Genomic DNA, 20,542 nt, shown 5'->3' on the forward strand with positions numbered 1-20,542 from the left:
TCATTGACTGTTTGATCAATGGCAGTAACGTTTGCTGGTACTTTGTTTTTCATCGATTCATCTTTATATTCCATAGGTATATTTTCTACCAATGTCCTTTTTATTTTTCTGGCAATTTCCCTGTCTATTATCACATTATTTTTACACATGTAACAGTTTCGGCACATAGACAAGATATGGTTTATGATATTTGTAGAAGAGTATGCCTTTCTTGTTTTTATCTTCTGTTGAATGCTAATACCCGAAATTTGACGATACGATGTATCAGCAGGTAATGTGTTACCAGCAACAGTAGCAAGGAGTTGTCTTCTATTATCGACGATTATTTTTATGTTGGCATTCTCTTTGAGTGCAATCATATCTGGAGATCTCAATCTTGCATATCCACCAACATAAAAGTTGAATATTTTCGGTGCTCCAAAAAAATTTAATTCCTTACTGTCATGACAATGCATGCATAGATTTCCAATAGTGCTACCACTTGTACTTGTTTCATAGTTTAAATACTTCTCCTTGTCGGCATTCAATACTACAATAACATTGCCATGTGAACACACTTTATTAAAATGCTCCATCTTCACTTTTTTTAAAGATATGACTTATGTGTTTATCGTTCCACCACGTAGAAAAATAATGATTTAATGCATGCAATAAACTAGATAGTGTCGATAACCCGCCATAAAGTACCAGTGGGAAAGCCGCATCGTGTCTCTGAGCAAGCATAGAGTACAATTGTTAGAGCCGTAAGTATATTTTATGTGATTTTAAGATACGTAAAAAAAAGTTGAATAATTTCGAAGTCCAAAAATAAATTTTAGTCCAATAAAAAAAGTGCTACTACAAACATTATTTTTCTAATAGTAAAGGTCATGACTAACATGTCTATACCATTCTCATTTTGAGTTTGGAAAATATTAAATGTGATTCTTTTCGTTTTAAGTATGTTTCATCTCATTCGAAGACATGTAAAAAAAAGTAGAAAAAAATATATAATGTTAAAAAAAATAATTAAAAAAAGTAAGAAAAAATTCAAAAAATAATTTCAAAAAAAATGCGGGAGGGGGCCAAAAAGTTGGAGGGACGGGGGGCACCCTTCGAGTTGGGGGATAGGGGACCTTTGGGGGGTTGAGGTCTCTGGTGGTTAGGGTCGTTGGTGCTTATGATCCTTGATGGTTCGTACTCACATACACCTTACTACTTGATTTGCAAGGATTTCTAAGGTTTGTTCTGGATTTCATTATTAAAAATTCTTTTCTTGCCATCTACATCTCTCTTAGTATCAACTTTTTTGTATACTATAACGTTAGATTCTATTTTAAACTGACAACACTGTTCAAACGCCACTCGTGTATTATACAGAACACATCGAAGAAATAAAGCTATCCATTATTAAAATTCTTTTCTTGCCATCTACATATCTCTTAGTATCAACTTTTTAGTATACTATAACGTTAAACTCTATTTTAAATTGACAACACTGTTCAAACACCACTTGTTTATTATACAGAAAACATCGAAGAAGTAAAGCTAGGTCAAGTCATAAGACTATTTTATCATCGTTAACCATTTCAATAGGTGGATATTGTTCGAAATGTATAATAAATAAGCAATGAGTTAACATGCTCTTCGGGGTTACCTTAACTGCTAATCAGTTTAACCGTTTTTCTCCATCTTCATACGATCCAATCACTAATTAGAATCATTCATGCTCCTATTATTCAAACATTAATTAATATCGTTCATAGAGTCCAATTCGCAAATGCTAAACCCTTTTTTTTGCAAATAGTTATTTTTTTGGTAAATGATTCAACAGCATATGGCATCAATTCTAGACATGTTGCATTCTTAATCAAACTCGATGAGATGCCTTTAAGCTAGAGGTTATAAAACTCTTTGACAGGTTCTACTCACTCTCTTTGAAAAGGTTGACAATTTCTAGTTTTTGGTTAAAAAAAAACACGTTATGATGAAAGTTCCTCAAAAACCCGTCTGGTTGCGTTATACAGTCTCAATTATACTTTCAAAACGTGTTTGTTCACTTTATAGGTATATAATATAAAAGGATTGGTCGCTTTTTTCAATTTCCACGTCAAACTGCACTGTATATTCTTGTATCCGTGAGTGTTGCCCAGAATATCATAGGAAGGAACATAATCCACCCAAATAGCACAGGAAGGAACATAGAGTCAGCAAAGTATAAGTTACCACTCTACTTTCGTATAGAAGGAGTCGTAGTAGAAACGTCAAAAAGAGCTCATTCGATCGGAAATTGAGAGGTGCAGTGCCCTTTTTATTAGTCGGAAGTCATTGGAGGGCAACCAGCCCTCCCTGAGCCATTCATTTCCCCAAACACATCTAATCAAAATTTTGAGTTAGCAATTTTGTTCAGCGTAGTTGAAAGTTCTGGAAACTATGTCTTTGAGGAAGGCACATCCCCGACAGCCCTCGGGCCAAGGGTTGTAAGTAATTCCCTGGGGGGCATATAAGGTTTTTATAGAAAGGGTGGTCGTATAGACTTCGAAGAGGGCTCATTAGATTGGTAGTCAGATGTTCTAGTGTCTTTTTAATAGTCAAAAGTGATTGGAGGGCAACCAGCCCCCCCCCACATGCCAATCGTTCCCCTAAACACATTCAATTAAAATTTTGAGATAAGATTTTTGTCAGCGCAATTGAAAGGCCTGGAAATTATGTCCTTGAGGATGAAAACCCCCCTCCCATGGCCTTCAGTGGAGGGGTTGTAAGTTATGCCCTGGGGGCATATAAGATTCTTACAGAAAAGGTGGTCGCTTAAAATTCAGAGGGGGCTCATTCAATTGATAATCAGAATTTCTAGTGCCATTTTTAAGAGTTAAAGTGATCAGAGGGCAGATACACTCCTCCCACACACACAAATACGTGTCGTATTTTCCCAAAATGTATCTGATAGAAATTTTGAGATTGCCTTTTGTTGTCGTAAAAACTTTAAAAACCGCTGATTCGATTGGAAACTGAAAGGGCTAGTGCCCTCTTTAATAGTCAAATGTGATTGGAGGGTACCCCTCCCCCGCTTAGTATTTCCTCGACCACTTCCAATCAAAATTTAGAGACAGACATTTTGTTTGGCGTAGTTGAAAGGTCAGAAAATAATGTCTCTGAGGATAGTACCCCCCCCCCCCAGCCCACGAGGCAAGAGTTTTAAGTTATGCCCCGAGGGCATATAATGTTTTTATGGAAAGGGTGGTCGTATAAACTTTGGAGAGGGTTCATTGGACTGGGAATCGGAAGTTTTAATGCCCTTTTCACTCCACTTTACTGAAAACGAAATACATTTTAAATGTTTTTACTTTTTTTCTTTAATAAATAAAAATTATAAAAATTTCAAGGAAAAACTATCAGTATATGTAAATTAAACTGACAGTCCACAGTCATTTGTTTATTTTCTGTAAAGGGCAAATTATTTTCTGGTCCTGAGAAGGTATTGGGGTTATTGGCACTACTCGTGTTAATTTTTGCTTGTTTTGAGTTGTACTCTGCTATCTGCTATCTATTGTAATTTCTGTTTTTGTTTTTTTTTTAGTTCCATTTATTCATTTATATTGATTTGTGGTAGTTTTACCCATGGAAGATTACTTGACTTTATTTCTGCTTATTTTTGGGTTAATATAGCTCTTTACTTTTCTTTGAAAAACATTTTTTGTGGAATTTTTTTTTTAAATTAATCACTTAAAAAATCACTAAAACTTCTTTCGTTTCAATTGCTCCCACTTCTGATTAGGATATCCTACGGCTATTGCTTCAAAGCAATCATCCATGGTGAAAAAATACGAATTAGCACGGATGCAAGACTGTCTTTCTCGGCACAAATACAAAAAAAAAATTAATTGTCTGTATATAGGCTAGAAAAACCTCAGTCCTATAGCTTTTGGGCATGTTTGGTAGGAAGATTGAACTTTCATTAAAATCACTTCTCACTGTGAGGGTTTTGGCCCTCTTTCTGAAATTACCCTATTTTATTTATACTTAACTATCATGAGCATCTTTTTGCTTACCGAATTTGTAAGTTTCGAATCAGCATTAAAATCAGATTCTTTTGATTCCTCTTTTGATTCCTTCCTTTGTTAGAGTTTCAGTTTCTATTGACAGAGGTCACCTCTTGTCTATCTATCATAACCATAAGTGGTTTTACCTCCTCATATAATACCACTCCGTATAAAAGGCATGAAGCTGTATAAAATTGTAAATGTGTACCAACTGAAATAAAATATGTGCCATGCTTAGTTAAATGATGATTTCCCAACGAGCCATCCGTTTTGCTTAAAAGAGTATTATAACTATCACGTATGGCAAGGCGCTACTGTTTTAAAGATTGTTTTACTTTTGGAAAAATATATAACTGGTAAAAGATTTTCTTATAATAACTGATTTTATCACTTTTTAAAGTCGAAATCCCAACAGAAGGTGTGACCACTGCCCCATTTATAATTATTGAAACCACTCCAAGCCAATTGGAAGACATAGACATCCGTGAGATCTCACCCGAGACTGGAGAAGAAGAAGTAGAAGAAGAGGCTCAGCCATTCCTACTGGAAAACGCTGCACCATTATTACCACCACAAGTTCGTATCTTCCCATTTCTTTTTTCTCTCTTACTTCTTTCTCTCCATTTCCCTGCTCCCCTGTTCGTGGTGTAGCTCCCACTAGCTTTCCTCCTTTTTATATTTCAGCTCCGTAATCAACGAGTCTGCTGAAGGTTCACCTGCAAGGGTCGGGTTCAATTTTATGGCGTATGCCTTCTGGTAGTTGCTACGATATTTAGATAAGGTCATATGAAAGGACCGTTTGACTCGGTTTTATCTTGCCTTTTGCTCAATCTCTATTGGTTATTAATGGTCCATGTTTTGACTCTTGAGCATTTGAATTTATAAGCACTTGGTCAATATTAGACTGTTGATTACTGAAGCCCTTTAAAAATTGAATGAAAGAAATGTTTTCTCCACAAGTAAGGAGCAACATTTAAATTTAAACTGAACAAAAACTACCCTGTTTATTACGGGGCCTGGCCCTTCCTCAACCCTTTCTATTTATGCTGAAGGCTTAAAGTTCTTTGAATATACTTCTCAATCAAATTTAACGGGCCTAGTGTTTCATCAGTCTTTTTCTTACAGGATTGAAACAAAATGTCACACTTCAGTGTAAATAGTGAGGGTTGACGAAGAGACAGCCCCCTCCCTCAAATACTGAATAATTTCTGTTCGTCTAAAGTTTCAATGTTGCTCCTTACTTTCAGTTGAAAAAACTTGTTTTTTTATTTAATTCCTGACCATTTTCAAATAATGCCAGGATATCATCTTCCCTCCCCCACCCCCCTTGTTGTAAAATTTCTCCTGGGAAAATCTCCCCAGAGACTTTCCTCCCCGGAGAAAATTATCCCCGTGGAAAGTTTCCCCTGCGTCATTTCGTACCCAAAATTAGAGTTATTGGGTCTTTCAATTATGTTGAATCAAATGACAATTTCCAAATTTTGACCGGATCTCTTTGGGAGAAAACGGCATGGGGAGGGGGGTGGCTAGCTGCTCTCCAATCTTTCTAGTCACTTAAATATGGCACTATAACTTTTGATTTCCGATCAAATGAGCCCTCTCCCAAACGAAAAACAAATGAAAATAAATTAAAATAAACACACATCCGTGATTTTTCATCTGGCAATAAATGCAAAATTCCACATTCTTGTCTATAGGAGCTTAAAACCTCTAATTAGTGTTTTCGGACATGTTGAATCATGTTGAATCTGGGATTTTCATTAAGGTTGCTTGATTTTTTGGGTCTGGTTTACCCCCTTTTTCGAAAATTGGGAAATTTTTCTCAGTCCCGTAACTTTTGATGGGCAACATTAGATTTAATGAACGTTATATATTTGGAATCAATATAAAAATTCATTTCCTTAATTTTTTTTAATAATGAATTTTATTATTTTGGAATCAGCATGAATTCAGTTCTGATGTGTCGGTCTTATCAAAATTTTGTTTTTTAAAGTTTCGGTTACTATTGAGCCGAGTCGCTTACACTTACAGTTTGCATTACAAACTGTTTGATTCGTTACCACGAACTATTTGATTTTTCCTCAACATACATTTCCAGGCTAAACAAGTTCTATGGATGATTCGTACCAAACGGAAATCTTATACCACATAGTTAAGAGCTCTTGTGAGTGATTTTTTGGTACGTTGTATCTGAATATAAATTTCTCATATTCTCTCCTTTTTCATTCTTTCTCCTATAGTTAGTAAAAACGAAGTATAAGTAAAGTGCAACCCGTGCCAATAGCGACCAAAGTTTAAAATCGAAAGTCTGGAAACAAAATATGCATAAAATTATAATTTTATGGTAATTAAATGTCTAAAACTCTTTACCCTTTAAAAGTTATTAGCATTAGTAAATCTGCACAATTTTGGAAAAGGGGAAGATCCCCATAAGTGATTCAATTTCGATAAAACTTGTATCTTTAAATGTTTGATGCCCAAGAACCTTTCTATGCCCAAGCTCCTAAACACGAAAATAATAACTTCATATTTTCTATTTCACGGGTAGGTAATTTACCAAGAAATTTTATCCATAATAATTTTTTTTTTTTTTTTTTTTTTTTTTTTTTTTTTTTTTTTTTTAGAAGAGAGTTAAAAAAGAAAAAGTTTTGTTATGAATCATAATTAGAATTTGAAATTTTGTTATTTAAAAATGGAATAAAAAATTGATAAAGAAAGAAGTATTAAAAGTAGGATGAAGATAAAGTTTTAAAGAGATTTGAGAAGTATTGAAAGTAAGGTAATGATAATGTTTAAATCAGGATTGAGCAGCCAAAGGGGAAATGAAAGATGAGTAATAAGGGTAAAGGAAATGAAGCAGGAAGATACTGAAAGATTCTACCTATTGGTATTTATTTTTAAAGGTGGAGTATTTCATTTCTTTCTTACTTTTTTTTCATTTATTTATTTTTATTTTTTATTTTTGTTTTTTATATTCTTATTTTGGAGGACGGGAATAAAAGTGAATTATATATTGGGGGAAATAAAGGTTGGCGAAATGGATTTAAAAAGTGTAATTTAAGGTCACGATAGAAGGGGTACCCTAAGGGGGAAGGGCAGCCTGAGATATCGGATGAACCTAAAAGGTATAAGAAAATTGAAATGTAGTATACCTCTATTTTTATACCCTGGCATATGTTGGAATGCTCAATTTTTATATAAAATTTGAATAAATTGAATTTTTTGAAGAAGTTTTTTTTTATTAAGAAAAGAGTAGGTGACATTAGATAAATTATGAGATAATTTTAAAGAATTTTTGAAGGGCACCGAGAGGAGAGGAGGTGGGATTAAAAAAAAAATAAATAATGATTGTAAGATCCCAAGGAAATTCCCTTTATTACCCAAATGAAAAAATGAAGGCAGACTCTAAGTGAAGAACTTAATTGATAAAATGTAAGAGAGAATTAAACATATCACAATATTTTGAAGTTAACACTAAGAGTATAACGCAGTACGGTATGACTATACAATCACAAGGTGGATTGTATTGAAACAGGAGTATAGAATTTCAGAAGATCAGGGCCGTATCCAGGGGGGGAGGGAACTACCCGGTTTGAATCTCCCTCCCGAAATGTGTTTCTGACTCGTAAAGACGTAACAAAAAGGGATATAAACAAATTTTGTATGCGTTTTTGAGTTTTTTTATGTACCCACCCCCCCCCACCCGAATTTTTTTCTTTGAGTGAAACCCCCTCCGAAAAAAATCCTGGGTACGGTCTTGCAGAAGGTGGCAGACTCGAAAGAAAATTGCAAATTCTAGTGCCCTATTATAATTCGGAAGTTATTGTAGGGTTTCTAAGCCTCATCTTTTCTGTTTTTGGCTGGGAGTCTCGGCGTGGTTAACATGTCGTGGTGCTAAAATTCAAAACGGCTCTTTTATATACTAAAATGCATGAAACGCGTGCTTTTGGGGCAACTACCTTCACTTCTAGGGTAAAGTATCCGGAGCCATGAAAAAAAAATCTTCAATACACGCACTCTCTATGAAGTGTTTATGTCACCATATTTTTATTCTTGGCAAAAAATTTTAAATGTTTTCCCTTTTTTAACTTTAATAAATAAAATATCATAAAGACTTTCAGAAATAAATATCAGCCTATGCATATTAAACTGACAATGCACATTCATTTGTATTTTTGTCAGTAAATTACAAATTATGTACTGGCCTTGCAAAGGTATAGGGGTTGTGAGTCCTACTTATGTCAATTTCTGCTCGTTTTGAGTTTGAATCTTTTATTTATTGTAATTTGTGTTCGCTTTGAGTTTCATTTAGGTACTTATGTGTTATATAATACACACTCAAGAGCTTGTTTCGAAAATATGAGATATTACCCGCTTTTCACGGTGGTAATACCAGACAATTAGCTTCGGCTCGCTTGGAAAACACATTGTTGCTATATTTTAATTAAATATTTAGGTGATATTTTGGTTAGGTCAGGTTAGGTTAGGTTAGTTTAGGTTCCGTATTTAATATAATACGCTCTGGGTGGCGCCCCATCCATAATTCTTTGTAGCAGTTTTCACAATTTTGTTAACAGAGTATCATATTTTCATCTTATTTTGTTTTATTTCATTTGCATTCACTAAACTTCACTTTTCGAGTGTGTATTATAAAACACATAAGTATCTTTATTTATTTATTGATGCTGATTTGTGGTTGTTTTACGCTTGGTATATTATTTTATTTTATTTCATCTAATTTTCGGTTTAATGGAGTTCTTTACTTTTCTTTGAAAAACGTTTTTTGGAAAAAGTTATTTTTTTAATTTTTGTTGTTGTATAGTGACATAGTTTTTTTCAGGGCAAAACAAAATAATACTTTAAGTCTTTTCAGTTTTTCTGTAAAAATTTATAGATTGCTAGAGAAACTTTTTCAATATTTTTCGACAACATACATCCTTTTGAAAATCTTGAAACAAATAGTATTGTTTAATTTAGTTTATACCTCCTCTAGTTGACCTGAAAAATAAAATTTACAACCATTCCCAAAAAATTCTATCTATGCTCTTTAACAGCCTGGATTCACTTACACTCTTTCGATTCAATTAATATGTAAGAGTAGAAGTAGTAATAGAAGTCGCCCCGAAAGTTTGAACTCAAAACCCTCATTCTTTCTTGGGATATTGCTGATATGTCTTACTGGCAACCAGCATACACACTGTGCGTTTTGATTTAATTTTAAAGCAACATTTGGGTTTTAAACATAATGGGCAAATTGCATAACTGCGGGGGTTAACCTACCGAATAACCCTAGAGACATAGTTAATGAACTGTTCAGCTATGCTGAACACAATTACTGATTACTCTCCAGTCACTTTAGACTCTTAAAAAGCCACTAGAACTTTTAATTTCCAATCGAACTAGCCCCGTTAAAAATTTCAATGAAATTACTATCTATGATAATGCAGCGCTGCCTATGATATTGCTTATATGCTCTTTTAATACCTGCATGCATGTAGTTTTTTTCGTTTGATCTTAACTCCCCCTAAACGTTCTCTAAAAGTTTTTCAACTTAATGCCCTTGGCGTCATTAGTTAAAGTAACTGTATAAGCTATGGGTCGGCAACCCCCGGCCCGCGGGCCGTATACGGCCCTCGAGGCGTATAGGTGTGGCCCATAAGACCCTTGCCTCAATGCACCTGACAGACCATATTACTCCCCATAACAATACATAACGAAGTGAAAGGGGGTACCATCTAGTATTCTGCCATATAGCATTCTCGAAAAAATTCGTAAGCTTCGTCTAGCAGAGTTAGTTTGGTTTTCAACCAAGTTCAGACCAATTGTTTTGGTATGTTACAATTTTTTTTTTGAGCAAACCCTTCTCAAAGTTTGGGAAATAACCGCCAAAAAATACTTTGTCTTTGGATTTTCTTTGTTTATTCTTTTTAGTTCAGTAAAATTTAGCGCTTGGGGTACCAAATGAAGGGGACATCATCTGGTCATGTTAGGTGGTCATCTTGGGGCGAAACCTTCAGAAGAAAAAACAACCCTTGATTTTGCATATGGGTGTCATCTGGTATATAGTGGGACGGGAAAATACGGTAAACACTGGGACATTTCCCAGCGTGTACCATGTGAAACCCATCTACAAAATCGAGGGTATTTTTTTTTTCAAAAGGGTTTAAGTACAACCAGGTTGTCAAAGGAGCATAAATACAGTATCTCAGGAACAGAATATGTAAGAAGAAACAGAAGAAAGCATTGAAATATGAACTAAGGAGGTGTGAAGTGGAGGCCATGGATAAAATTGCCGAGGATCTGGAAGATGCAGCTAGACGGCATAATAGTAAAATAATGTACTGGCACGTTAACAAATTGAGAGGTAGTAGTCAATCCGGACTTGTCCCAGTTAAAGATAGGAATGGGGTGGCAATTAGCGATAAGGAAAAAACTAAAGCGAGATGGATCGAACATTTTGAAAACTTGCTTAACCGAGATAGAGTTGCAGGAAAAAATATAGAGGAAAATGAAAAAGTTTGTGATACCTTGGATGTGAAGGAAGATTTGTTTTGTGAGGAGGAATTAGCAACAGTACTAAAAGGAATAAAGAATAATAAGGCTCCAGGTGCTGATAGGGTGGTAAATGAGTTTCTTAAATATAGTGGCTCTGAGGTTAAAAATAAGTTATTGAAGATTATGAATATGATTTTTGAAAAAGGGGAAGTACCTAACGATTTTAGGAAAACCTTAATTAAGCCACTTGATAAGAATGAGTGTGGTAACTATCGAGGAATTAGACTAGTCTTTGTAGGTAACAAATTACTTAGTAATATGATACTTTTTAGACTGAGAGATGCCGTAGACAAAGTTTTAAGAGAAGAGCAGTGCGGTTTTAGAAAAGGTAGAGGATGTGTCGACCAAATTTTCACTCTTAGGCTAATAATTGAGAAGGGCCTGAGTTTTCAAACACCTTTGGTCCTCAGTTTTATACATTATAAGCAAGCGTTCGATTCTGTTGATAGAGGAGCTTTAGTAAAGGTTTTATCCTTGTATGGTATACCAGACAAATACATTAAAGTGATTAGTGCTATGTACGAGAATAACCCTGCTGCGGGTAAGGTAAGAAATGAGCTTAGCAGCTGGTTTTGTATTAAAGCAGGAGTTAAACTGGGTTTTCTTCTGTCCCCCTTGATATGGACTATTTTGATGGACTTTGTTTTAAGGAGCACAGGGAAGGCAATGGGACACTACGGAATTAAATGAGGAGGACAAAGTCTCCTGGACTTAGATTATGCTGATGATTTAAGTATCCTAGATGAAAGTGTGAGCAAAATGAATGAAGTTTTAGAGTTTTTGCGAGTTCAGGGTGCTAGTATTGGTTTGAAATTTAATGTTAGGAAGACTAAGTCACTAATGCTAAGGATAAGTGAAGATAAAAAGATGACATTGGGTAATGAAAAGATTGATCAGGTGGGCAGCTTCACTTACCTTGGTAGTATTGTTAGTAAAGATGGTGGGAGCAGTGAAGATGTTAAATGTAGAATAGCGAAGGCTCAGGGTGTTTTTTCACAGTTAAAAAAAAGTCTGGAAGAATAGGAAGATAAGTCAAGACTAGAATATTAGAAGCTACAGTGATGACAGTGGTCAAATATGGCTCTGAAGCATGGACGCTCCGAAAAGCGGATGAAGATTTGCTAGATGTTTTCCAGAGAAATTGCTTAAGGATTGTTCTGGGTACCCGGCTGACTGACCGTATTTCAAACAATAGGCTATACAAAAAATTTGGTTCAATACCGCTCTCTAGGTCTATAATGAAAGAAAGGTTGAGGTGGTTAGGTCACGTTGTGCGGATGCAGGATGACAGATTGCCGAAAATTGTTCTTTTCGGCCAACCCTCTAGGGCTAAACGGAAAGCAGGTCGCCTCCGTCTGGGTTGGGAGGACGTCATAAAGAAAGATTTAAAGGAAATGGGAACTTCGTGGGCGGGTGTAAAAAGGGAGGCTTTGAATAGATTGGAGTGGAGGAGGAGCGTGCGTAGCTGTGTTGGCCTCAGGCGGCTTGGTTTTGAGGTGAGTTGTTAGTAGTAGTAGTAGTAGTAGAATAGGTATTAAGTTTCCACTTTCAGGGAAACTAGAGGGGAGTAAAATTAGATCAAAAGGTACAATACATATCCAGATTATCAAAAGGGTGTGTGTGCAATATCCTCGGAAAACAGGGGTGTACATTGGAACTTTCAGAGTACGTTATTGGGAATGTTGAACTAAATTAAAAGACTCTTTGTCCATCAAAGTTTGTCATAAGGGCATATTGTGGTATCTTAGGGACAGATAAAGGTATTAAGTTGAAACTTATAGACCTCTTGAGGGGATTTATAACTAAATATGGATGTTGAAATGGTCTATCTGCAATATTATATGGGATGGCTTAACTATCGACATTATGGCGAAACTATCGAGGAATATTGCAACTTTATTGAACAAAATCAACATGTACTCTATGCATGTAGGTTGTCAAAAGGGCATACCAACAATATTTGAATAACAGCTGAAAGCATTAATTTGAGCGTTTGAGGGCTACTACAACTAATGATTATACAATTAGCACTAATTCCATTGTGACTTTTTCAAGCTGTGACTGTTTTTAATTGTTTGAATTTTTGGGTACTTGCAACTGCAAATATTTGTGAATGTGACTGATTGCGACTGCGTCCCCAACTAAATATAACTACAATCGCCAGTGCATATGACTTTGACTGCATCAACCGCTTTGCTATAGCAAACAACAAGACAATCCCTCAAAACTGGATCAATGCCAAAAAGACAGGGATGGACTGGCTGGTAGGTTTTCGAGCTTAAAATACACAACTGTTACTACGAAAGCCTGGACCTATAAGTTTAGGTCACGCAACAAGCTTTAACAGAGTCAACATTGAACAGTTCTCTTCAAACCGAAAGTCAGTTCTAGAATAGCTTCCTTTTAATACAAGTGACATATACAACTGTGACAAAAACTCTGTGACCACAGTTCATATTCCTCCTAAAGTGTTTAGGGGGAGGGGTAAGATGATATAGTGCAAGGCAAAATCATCAGAGAGAGCTGTCCTTGTGACCATGGTCGGGACTGTTTATGCAAGCAGTCAGTTTTTGCTACCTTACTTTACATTTCCAAGGAAAATTGTTCAGCCTCACATGCTAAATGGTGCTCCGGCAAACTCACCAGGTGGGGTTTCACCATCCATCTGGATCAGTCAAAATCTACTTTTGAAATAGATTCCTCACCTCAAGAATATATTCACATCGATCATTTTCCAAATTATAAGAAAGCAGTAGAAGAAGCTGGTATAAATTATGTTTACTGCTACTTACCTTTGCTCTTACCTTTAGTATCAGTAGTAGCAGTAGCAACAATAATAATAATAGTAGCAGTAGTAGTAGTTGTTCGAGTAGAAACAGTAGTATTATGATACAAATATTGTCTTTTGGTTAGTTCAACATCCCCCACAACAAGCCATCTAAGTTTTAGCTTGACACACAAAATTGTTCCTAAGATATTGCTGATATGCCCTTTGGACAACCTGCATATGAAAGGCGTGTTGTGATTCAGTTTACCTTCCCCCAAAAATTTCCTGAAAATTTCACCTTCATACCCTTTTCTCCCCAAAGTCACAGATCAAATTTTGAGATAGTCATTTTGTTGAGCATAGTGGAAAGGTCTAATAACTAGGCCTTTGGAGATAACTTGGCTTCACACAGCCCTTGGGGAAAGGTCTTTAAGTTATAAAATTTGCCCATTTTTTACGTATAGTATTTGTTAATTAGAATAATAAAAAACCTTTTTAAAAGTTCCAAATTAACTTTAGCATGAAGAGCAAGGTATTGAGGAGGGGGAGCCCCCCTCACAAAGCCGTACCCAGGATTTTTTTCGGAGGGGGTTTTACTCAAAGATTTTTTTTCGGGGGGAGGGGAGTTACACAAAAAAACTCAAAAAACGCATACAAAATTTATTTATATCCATTTTTGTTGCGTTTTTACGAGTCAATCAAACCTTCCGGGGGGGGGGGGTTCAAACCCCCTAACTCCCCCTCTGGGTATGGCCTTGCCCCTTCATATGCGTAATAATTTCTATTTGTTTTACGTTTTTATTTTTCTCATTGCTTACAGTTGAAAAAAATTGTTTTTTTATTTAACTCTTTTCAGAAGTTACTTTTCCAACAGTCATGAGACAGGAAGAAGATCCAAATTTACCTTCATCAGGACTCTTCTGAATATACTGTTGATGTCTCAATAGCTCATTTGTAAAGTATGCAGTATAACAGTTTCTTAATACAGCTTTCCCCTTTTTTTTGTTAGCTTAGACTACAGAGCTCAAAATAAAAGCAGTAGCAAGAATGAATCTTCATTCAGCCAGGGCCATCAGATGTACATCACACAGCTGAATTTGGTCTTCTTAATTTGTTGTGTTTTTTCCTAGCGTTGGAGGCTCCCTCATTGCCGGACCAGCTTTCCAGAAAAGAACAAATATAAACATACTTTAGAGAAAAGAGCATGAGGACAGGGGCGTAATTTCGTCAAAATCCTGGGGGGGGGACAAAGTTGGAGCCAATTTTCCCAAGTCAAGTGAAAATGACTGTAAACACTAAAATTTAAGCCATTTGCTACCATAAAGGTACTATTTAGCACTTCAAAAGTACTATAAAGGTACTTTATAGTACTATATAAAGGTAACTTATAGTACTATAAAGGCAAATGTGCACTAAAAAACCGATCTGTTTCTGTTGATGCTTGAATTATGCAGGTTTATCTTAGTTATGACAAGATTTTAGAAGAAACTAAATTTCAGCTGGGGGGGGGGGGAACTCTGGTCTAGGGGGGAGGGGGCAAACTGATTTCTGGGAGGGGCAGTTGCCCCTCTCCCTGCCCCATAGCAAATTAAGCCCTGTATGGGGAACTAAGAAGATTAACTGACACTAGAGTCAAGAAAAACAAAATAACCATTGTCATCTAGTGTTTGATGCTCAATACGATACAGAGAAAGAGAGAAAGTTGATAAGTTTTGTTTTATGGTTCTTCTTTTTCTCAGGAAATATTCATAACAGAGACAACAGAAAATACCACTGTGATATCACCAGAGGTTGCTCAATACCATTCAGAGAAAGACAGCCATTATAATTTTGCCCAAAACGATGTTTTCCCACAGAGCGTTATGGATATGGTAGCCACCGGTGGAGACAGTGGATTTGATCGTGAGTCGTACTGTTCTTACTTTTAATTCAAATAATTTTTTGGACAATTAATTCCTTGAATTATTAAGACTAGAAAAAAGCAACCAACACAAAATTTGTATAGAAAACATTTCTAATATTTTTTTAGTACGTTATATTTGTTTTTTTCTTACCGTCTATATTGGTAATATTCTATATTCGGATGTCAGTTAGCATATAAACTAATGTCTACATGTGTGGTTTGAGGTAATGATGCCTTAAAAAAAATAATAAAAAGCTCTTGATTCACAGAAACCAGTGATATATATCTATTATTAATTTCTATTATCATTGTTATGTTTATTATTATCATATTTGTTAACATTATTATTCTATTTTATTTCTCACTTATTATTATATAGGATGTGCTTGATGTAAAATGAAGATGCTCCAACAAACTTTAGCTAAACGAAGATTACGATAAAGTGAGAAATAAAAAAAAATATGAAAAAGTAAGAAATAAAAAAAAAACGAAACAATTCGTACGTAATTGTCTATGCTAAGTGGCTAAGCTACTCCTAGTTAAGCATAACTCTGTCGCCTAAACAAATCTTTTCACATTAATCTACCGTCAAAATCTACAATAAAATTGCAATCATCATCTGAAATTGTTAGAATAACGATAAATCAAGCGTTCTGAAATTAGAAATGCGAAAGATAAATGAAAATTCAAGCTCAGATCAAATGTGAAAGAGTTTCTATTAAAAGTCCATTTACATATTCTCCAAATATATCCACATAAACTTAATATGAACAAAACTAAACTCCAACAGTTAATTGTAAAGATCTGTAAAAAAAGGAGTTAGTCGGCTCAATAGCAACCTAAACTTAAAAAAAAGAATTTTGATAACAGTTTATGCATCAAAGAATTTTCTTTTTATGCTGTTTCCAAATATATAAAATCATCGAGTCTAATTTTATCCATCAAAAGCTGCAACCTTGACGGAATTCGCATGATTTTTGAAAGGGGGACAACCCCAAAATGTCAAGCTATATTAATGAAAATAACACCATCAGATTCAGTGTATCAGAAAAGACCACTTCTATGAATATGTCTTTGAGGATGACTTAATTCCCCCAGTTTCCCGGGGAAGGGCTGCAAGTTATGAACTTTGCGCTTTATTTAAATATGGTAGTGATTATTGAGAAGTATACACACATTTTCAGGAGGGATTTTTTCGGGTGGGGGGGGGGTCGAAGGAGGGGTTTACGTGGGATGATTTTTCCATGGAGGATATTTCATTGGAGGAAGGAACATTTATTTGAAGGGGGCGCCGGATTTCCAAGCATTATTTAAAAAACGATCGGAAATTAAATAAAACAACAAGTTTTTTCAACTGAAAGTAAGGAGCAACATTAAAACTTAAAACGAACAGAAATTATTACGAATATGAGGGGGTTTGCCCCCTAGTCAATACCTCGCCTTTTGCGCTAATTTTTGTTTTAGTACTTTCAAAAGAGCTATCTAGTTTAATTAAATAGCCTTTGTAATTCAGGGATTTGTGATTCGAACAAAATTCGAACTTTAGCGTAAAGAGCGAGATATTGACTAGGGGGAGAACCCCCCTCACATACATAATAATTTCTGTTCGTTGTAAGTTTAATGTTGCCCCTTTCTTTCAGTTGTAAAATGTGTTTTTTTTATTTGATTTTAATAAGGATTGACACGGAAAAAGTGTAACCAAGAAGAATATTAAATAAACGTAGTCACAAATATTATTTTAAGGACACTTATTTGTAGAGGAAACTTTATGTTTATTCTACTGATGCTATATGGAAAAATATTCTTTTACGACTCTACTTTAGGTTTACTATCTTATTAAACTAATATTAAATTAAACCATTGGAAAGCACGTCGTAGAAGAAACAGGATGTTTTTCCGCAGGGTTTACAGGATTTAAATGCTGCGATATATCTTATCTTTCATTACACCACAAATTTTCTAAACAAAATAAGTAAATTTAATCCAAAACTCGGGAAACTATTTCATCTATGCCAATTATCTTGTGTTCTCAGCAAAGATCGAGTCATACGCTAATGTTAATTACAGTGATAAGTAGTAGTTACCATTACCCCAGACAGTTTTTGCTGTTCTTCAGTTATTTCAAGTGGTGGCACATTTATTTGATAAAATACAGTCATCAAACTTCATAAAAGTAAAATTAAAATCTAAGCATGTCCCTTCAGTTTAATGAGCAAGTTAGAAATGTTGTTATTGTTTTAATATTTGTATTTATATTGTGTTAAAAATGTTTGAAACAGTAAATAGGCTAAAAAAAAAACTATCTTGGCATATTTATTGCGTATCGGTTTATTACTGACTTCCTCGAATCATGCAAACTGTAAAAAATAACAACGAATACTTATTCGGCAACTTGTTAAATGAAATGCAATTGAGGGCAAGGTGAATAACAACATTAATCACGTATTTCCACAGTAAATAAGGCTTATTTACAAATCTCTTAACTATTTAAAAATCCCTTGTAGGAACTATTCGACGTTCAAACGACCACCCCCTTTCATATGAATTGCGTCTGGGAAAAAATAAATAAATAAGTATTGCATTGAATCATTATGGCTCTTTTCTATCGGCAACGCTATAGCATTGCCTCTGACTTAAACAGGAGAGTAGAATTTTCAATTTCACTTCTATTGAACATCCAAAATTATCCAGGGGGAATATGGGGGAGATTATCCGGGGGGAATTATTCTTGGGGGAGGGAATTTTCCAGGGGGGTTTTACGAGGGGATTTTGCGTAAGTGAGATTTTCTGGGGGAAGGGAAGTGCAGGAAACACCTGGACCCACTTAACCTATCGGATAGCTAACCTAGACCATTTCAATTAGTAATCTTCCTAAACTGTGACGTCAATTACTTCACGTGAAACGCTAAGGGAAAAAATTGGGCTTATTGGATAAGTAAGTCTGGGATGCTTGAATGCAGTAGTTGTTTCAATGAGCATGATGTAATGTTTCGTGCTAGTAATGAAATTATAATTCTTTTATAAATTCACTCATATTTATTTTATTGTAGATGTTGGAAAGATTAGCTACTTTAGCTACTTCCGCAATGACAATACCATAGATCATACAAAGCCATTTCGTGGACCTGAAAAAGCTAGAAGTTTGGTTTTAGATCAATTTAATCGATTTATGGCTGACCATCATGCCAGTAGCTTCGTCTGGGATCAACCAGAAAGCTTCCAGAGACCGTCGCCAGTGGGCAGTCAGCTTATTTCTTCACAAGGGCTACCAGCGCCTAAACAGGGATACGGTGTACCTAAAGGGAATCCTCTTAAGTAAGTTTATTATATTTCATAGAGATAAGTTTATCCCCAATGGCTAGTTAATTTGTTATTTTTCTTTAAGAAAACTAAATGAAAAGAGAACTCCCTAACCAGTATAAAGTCTCAATGATATGAATGAATGAATGATTTTATTCAATGATTAAACCCGTACAGAGTATTTCACTATCTAATCTAAAAAATATAGCATAAAATATCAAAAACTGAAACCTCAATGATATATGTAGCCAGACATACATCGAATATTATTTAATTTAATCATCCACAAAGAGGAGATAGAAAGAAACACCATCTAAACCTTAATTCAATGACCCTCATCTTATTTAAGGTTTTTAATCATCCACAAAGAGGAGATAGAAAGAAACACCATCTAAACCTTAATTCAATGACCCTCATCTTATTTAAGGTTTTTAATCATCCACAAAGAGGAGATAGAAAGAAACACCATCTAAACCTTTATTCAATTACCATAATCTTATTTAATGTTTTTAATCATCCACAAAGAGGAGATAGAAAGAAACACCATCTAAACCTTAATTCAATGACCCTCATCTTATTTAAGGTATTTAATCATCCACAAAGAGGAGATAGAAAGAAACACCATCTAAACCTTAATTCAATGACCCTCATCTTATTTAAGGTTTTTAATAATCCACAAAGAGGAGATAGAAAGAAACACCATCTAAACCTTAATTCAATGACCCTCATCTTATTTAAGGTTTTGGGGAAATGGTAAATACGCAAAGCTGACCATCTTTGGACAAAGTAATGTAATTTTTCGAAGATTAGATGTCGCCCGCCCTTCCCTAGGGTAGTCTAATGTGCGATCACCCCTAAAAGATACAAAACATAGATTACAAACATTTTAGTCGACCACCACCTTAGTGGAACAAAATTCACCAGCGAAAAGAACAGGTTTTCAGGTCTGAATCAAATTTATTAGGAGGTGAAAACTCTCGTCTTTCTTGTGCCCTTTCGAAGTCTGAACGTGATCATACCTCTGAGTTTCACATACAGTTTCAACAATAAAATGGGGCATACGGGAGTGGGGTCACAAGGCTCTTGTCATCAGGACATCTTTTCAAGGTTGTTGTGAATCAACCAACCTCAATTATAGCTACCAGCTTGTGTTCAAGTTATGGCTTTGCTGTTCAGGACCAACATAACAGGCGGTTTAAATTCTTGTCACTCGGGCATATATAAAGGGGTGGTCACAACTTAATGCAATCAGAAGCCAAAGTTATTATCCTAGTTATAATTTTCCAGATTTCAGACCTAATTTAAGTCGTGTAGAGAAAAATAAGGATAGTTTCTGATTATGTTCCTTTTTTGCTCCGCCCTGAGCCTTCTCAATCAAGATTTGAAATGCAACATAATGTAATATAAAGTAAATAGATATAGTCTGTAGTACCTTTTCAATTATGATTTAGCTGCTATCCACATTGAGGGGAAGAAATGTGTCATTTATGCTTATAATTTGAACTAACAAATATTTCATAGTTTCCTGATAACTAAGGGTTTTGGGCAAATAGAGTTCTTTTCACCTCTTATTCATATCCTCTGTGGGTCACGAGCTGCAGCACGTCTCGTGAGAACGAAAAAATTGCTCCTAAATTAAAGTAATTATAATATAACTGCTATAATATAACTGAGGGAAAGAGGTCAGTGATTTTCTTCGTTCATTTCCTCCGCTCTATACCCAATCAATATACATAAGTCTTTGGAATACTTTGCCGCTCTCTGTTAAGATTTTACAGGCTAAATTAGGAGAAGAGAAAACATACAATTCATTCTTTGAGCTGAATCTACTGAATACTTTGTAGAGTTTTGTTCTTTCTAAGAACCATCTAGCTAATGAAGTTCTTTTCTTCTTTTACCAATACCCTCTGTACAATACCAATCATTGACATTTAGTGAGAACAAAGATCTTGTTTATAAACTATTTTCACTTAGAGATAACATCAAGGGCGGATCCAG

The 20,542-nt window shown here is 35.1% G+C and overlaps 1 protein-coding gene across 2 annotated transcripts in view; it reads left to right on the forward strand.

The window, feature by feature from the left end:
* LOC148954901 (uncharacterized) overlaps positions 1 to 20,542 on the forward strand; it is a 92,840-nt gene that overhangs the window by 70,695 nt on the left and 1,603 nt on the right. For both annotated transcript variants that reach the window (XM_089099094.1, XM_089099098.1), the window contains exons 6-8: positions 4,420 to 4,595; positions 15,081 to 15,243; positions 18,295 to 18,559. In XM_089099094.1, the coding sequence (XP_088955220.1) occupies positions 4,420 to 4,595; positions 15,081 to 15,243; positions 18,295 to 18,559 (604 nt within the window). The remainder of the gene's footprint in view (positions 1 to 4,419; positions 4,596 to 15,080; positions 15,244 to 18,294; positions 18,560 to 20,542) is intronic.

The sequence above is a fragment of the Artemia sp. Qi Xiang Cuo genome, chromosome 2 (genome assembly GCF_049724085.1).
Source record: "Artemia sp. Qi Xiang Cuo chromosome 2, ASM4972408v1, whole genome shotgun sequence".
NCBI classification, from domain to species: Eukaryota; Metazoa; Arthropoda; class Branchiopoda; order Anostraca; family Artemiidae; genus Artemia; species Artemia sp. Qi Xiang Cuo.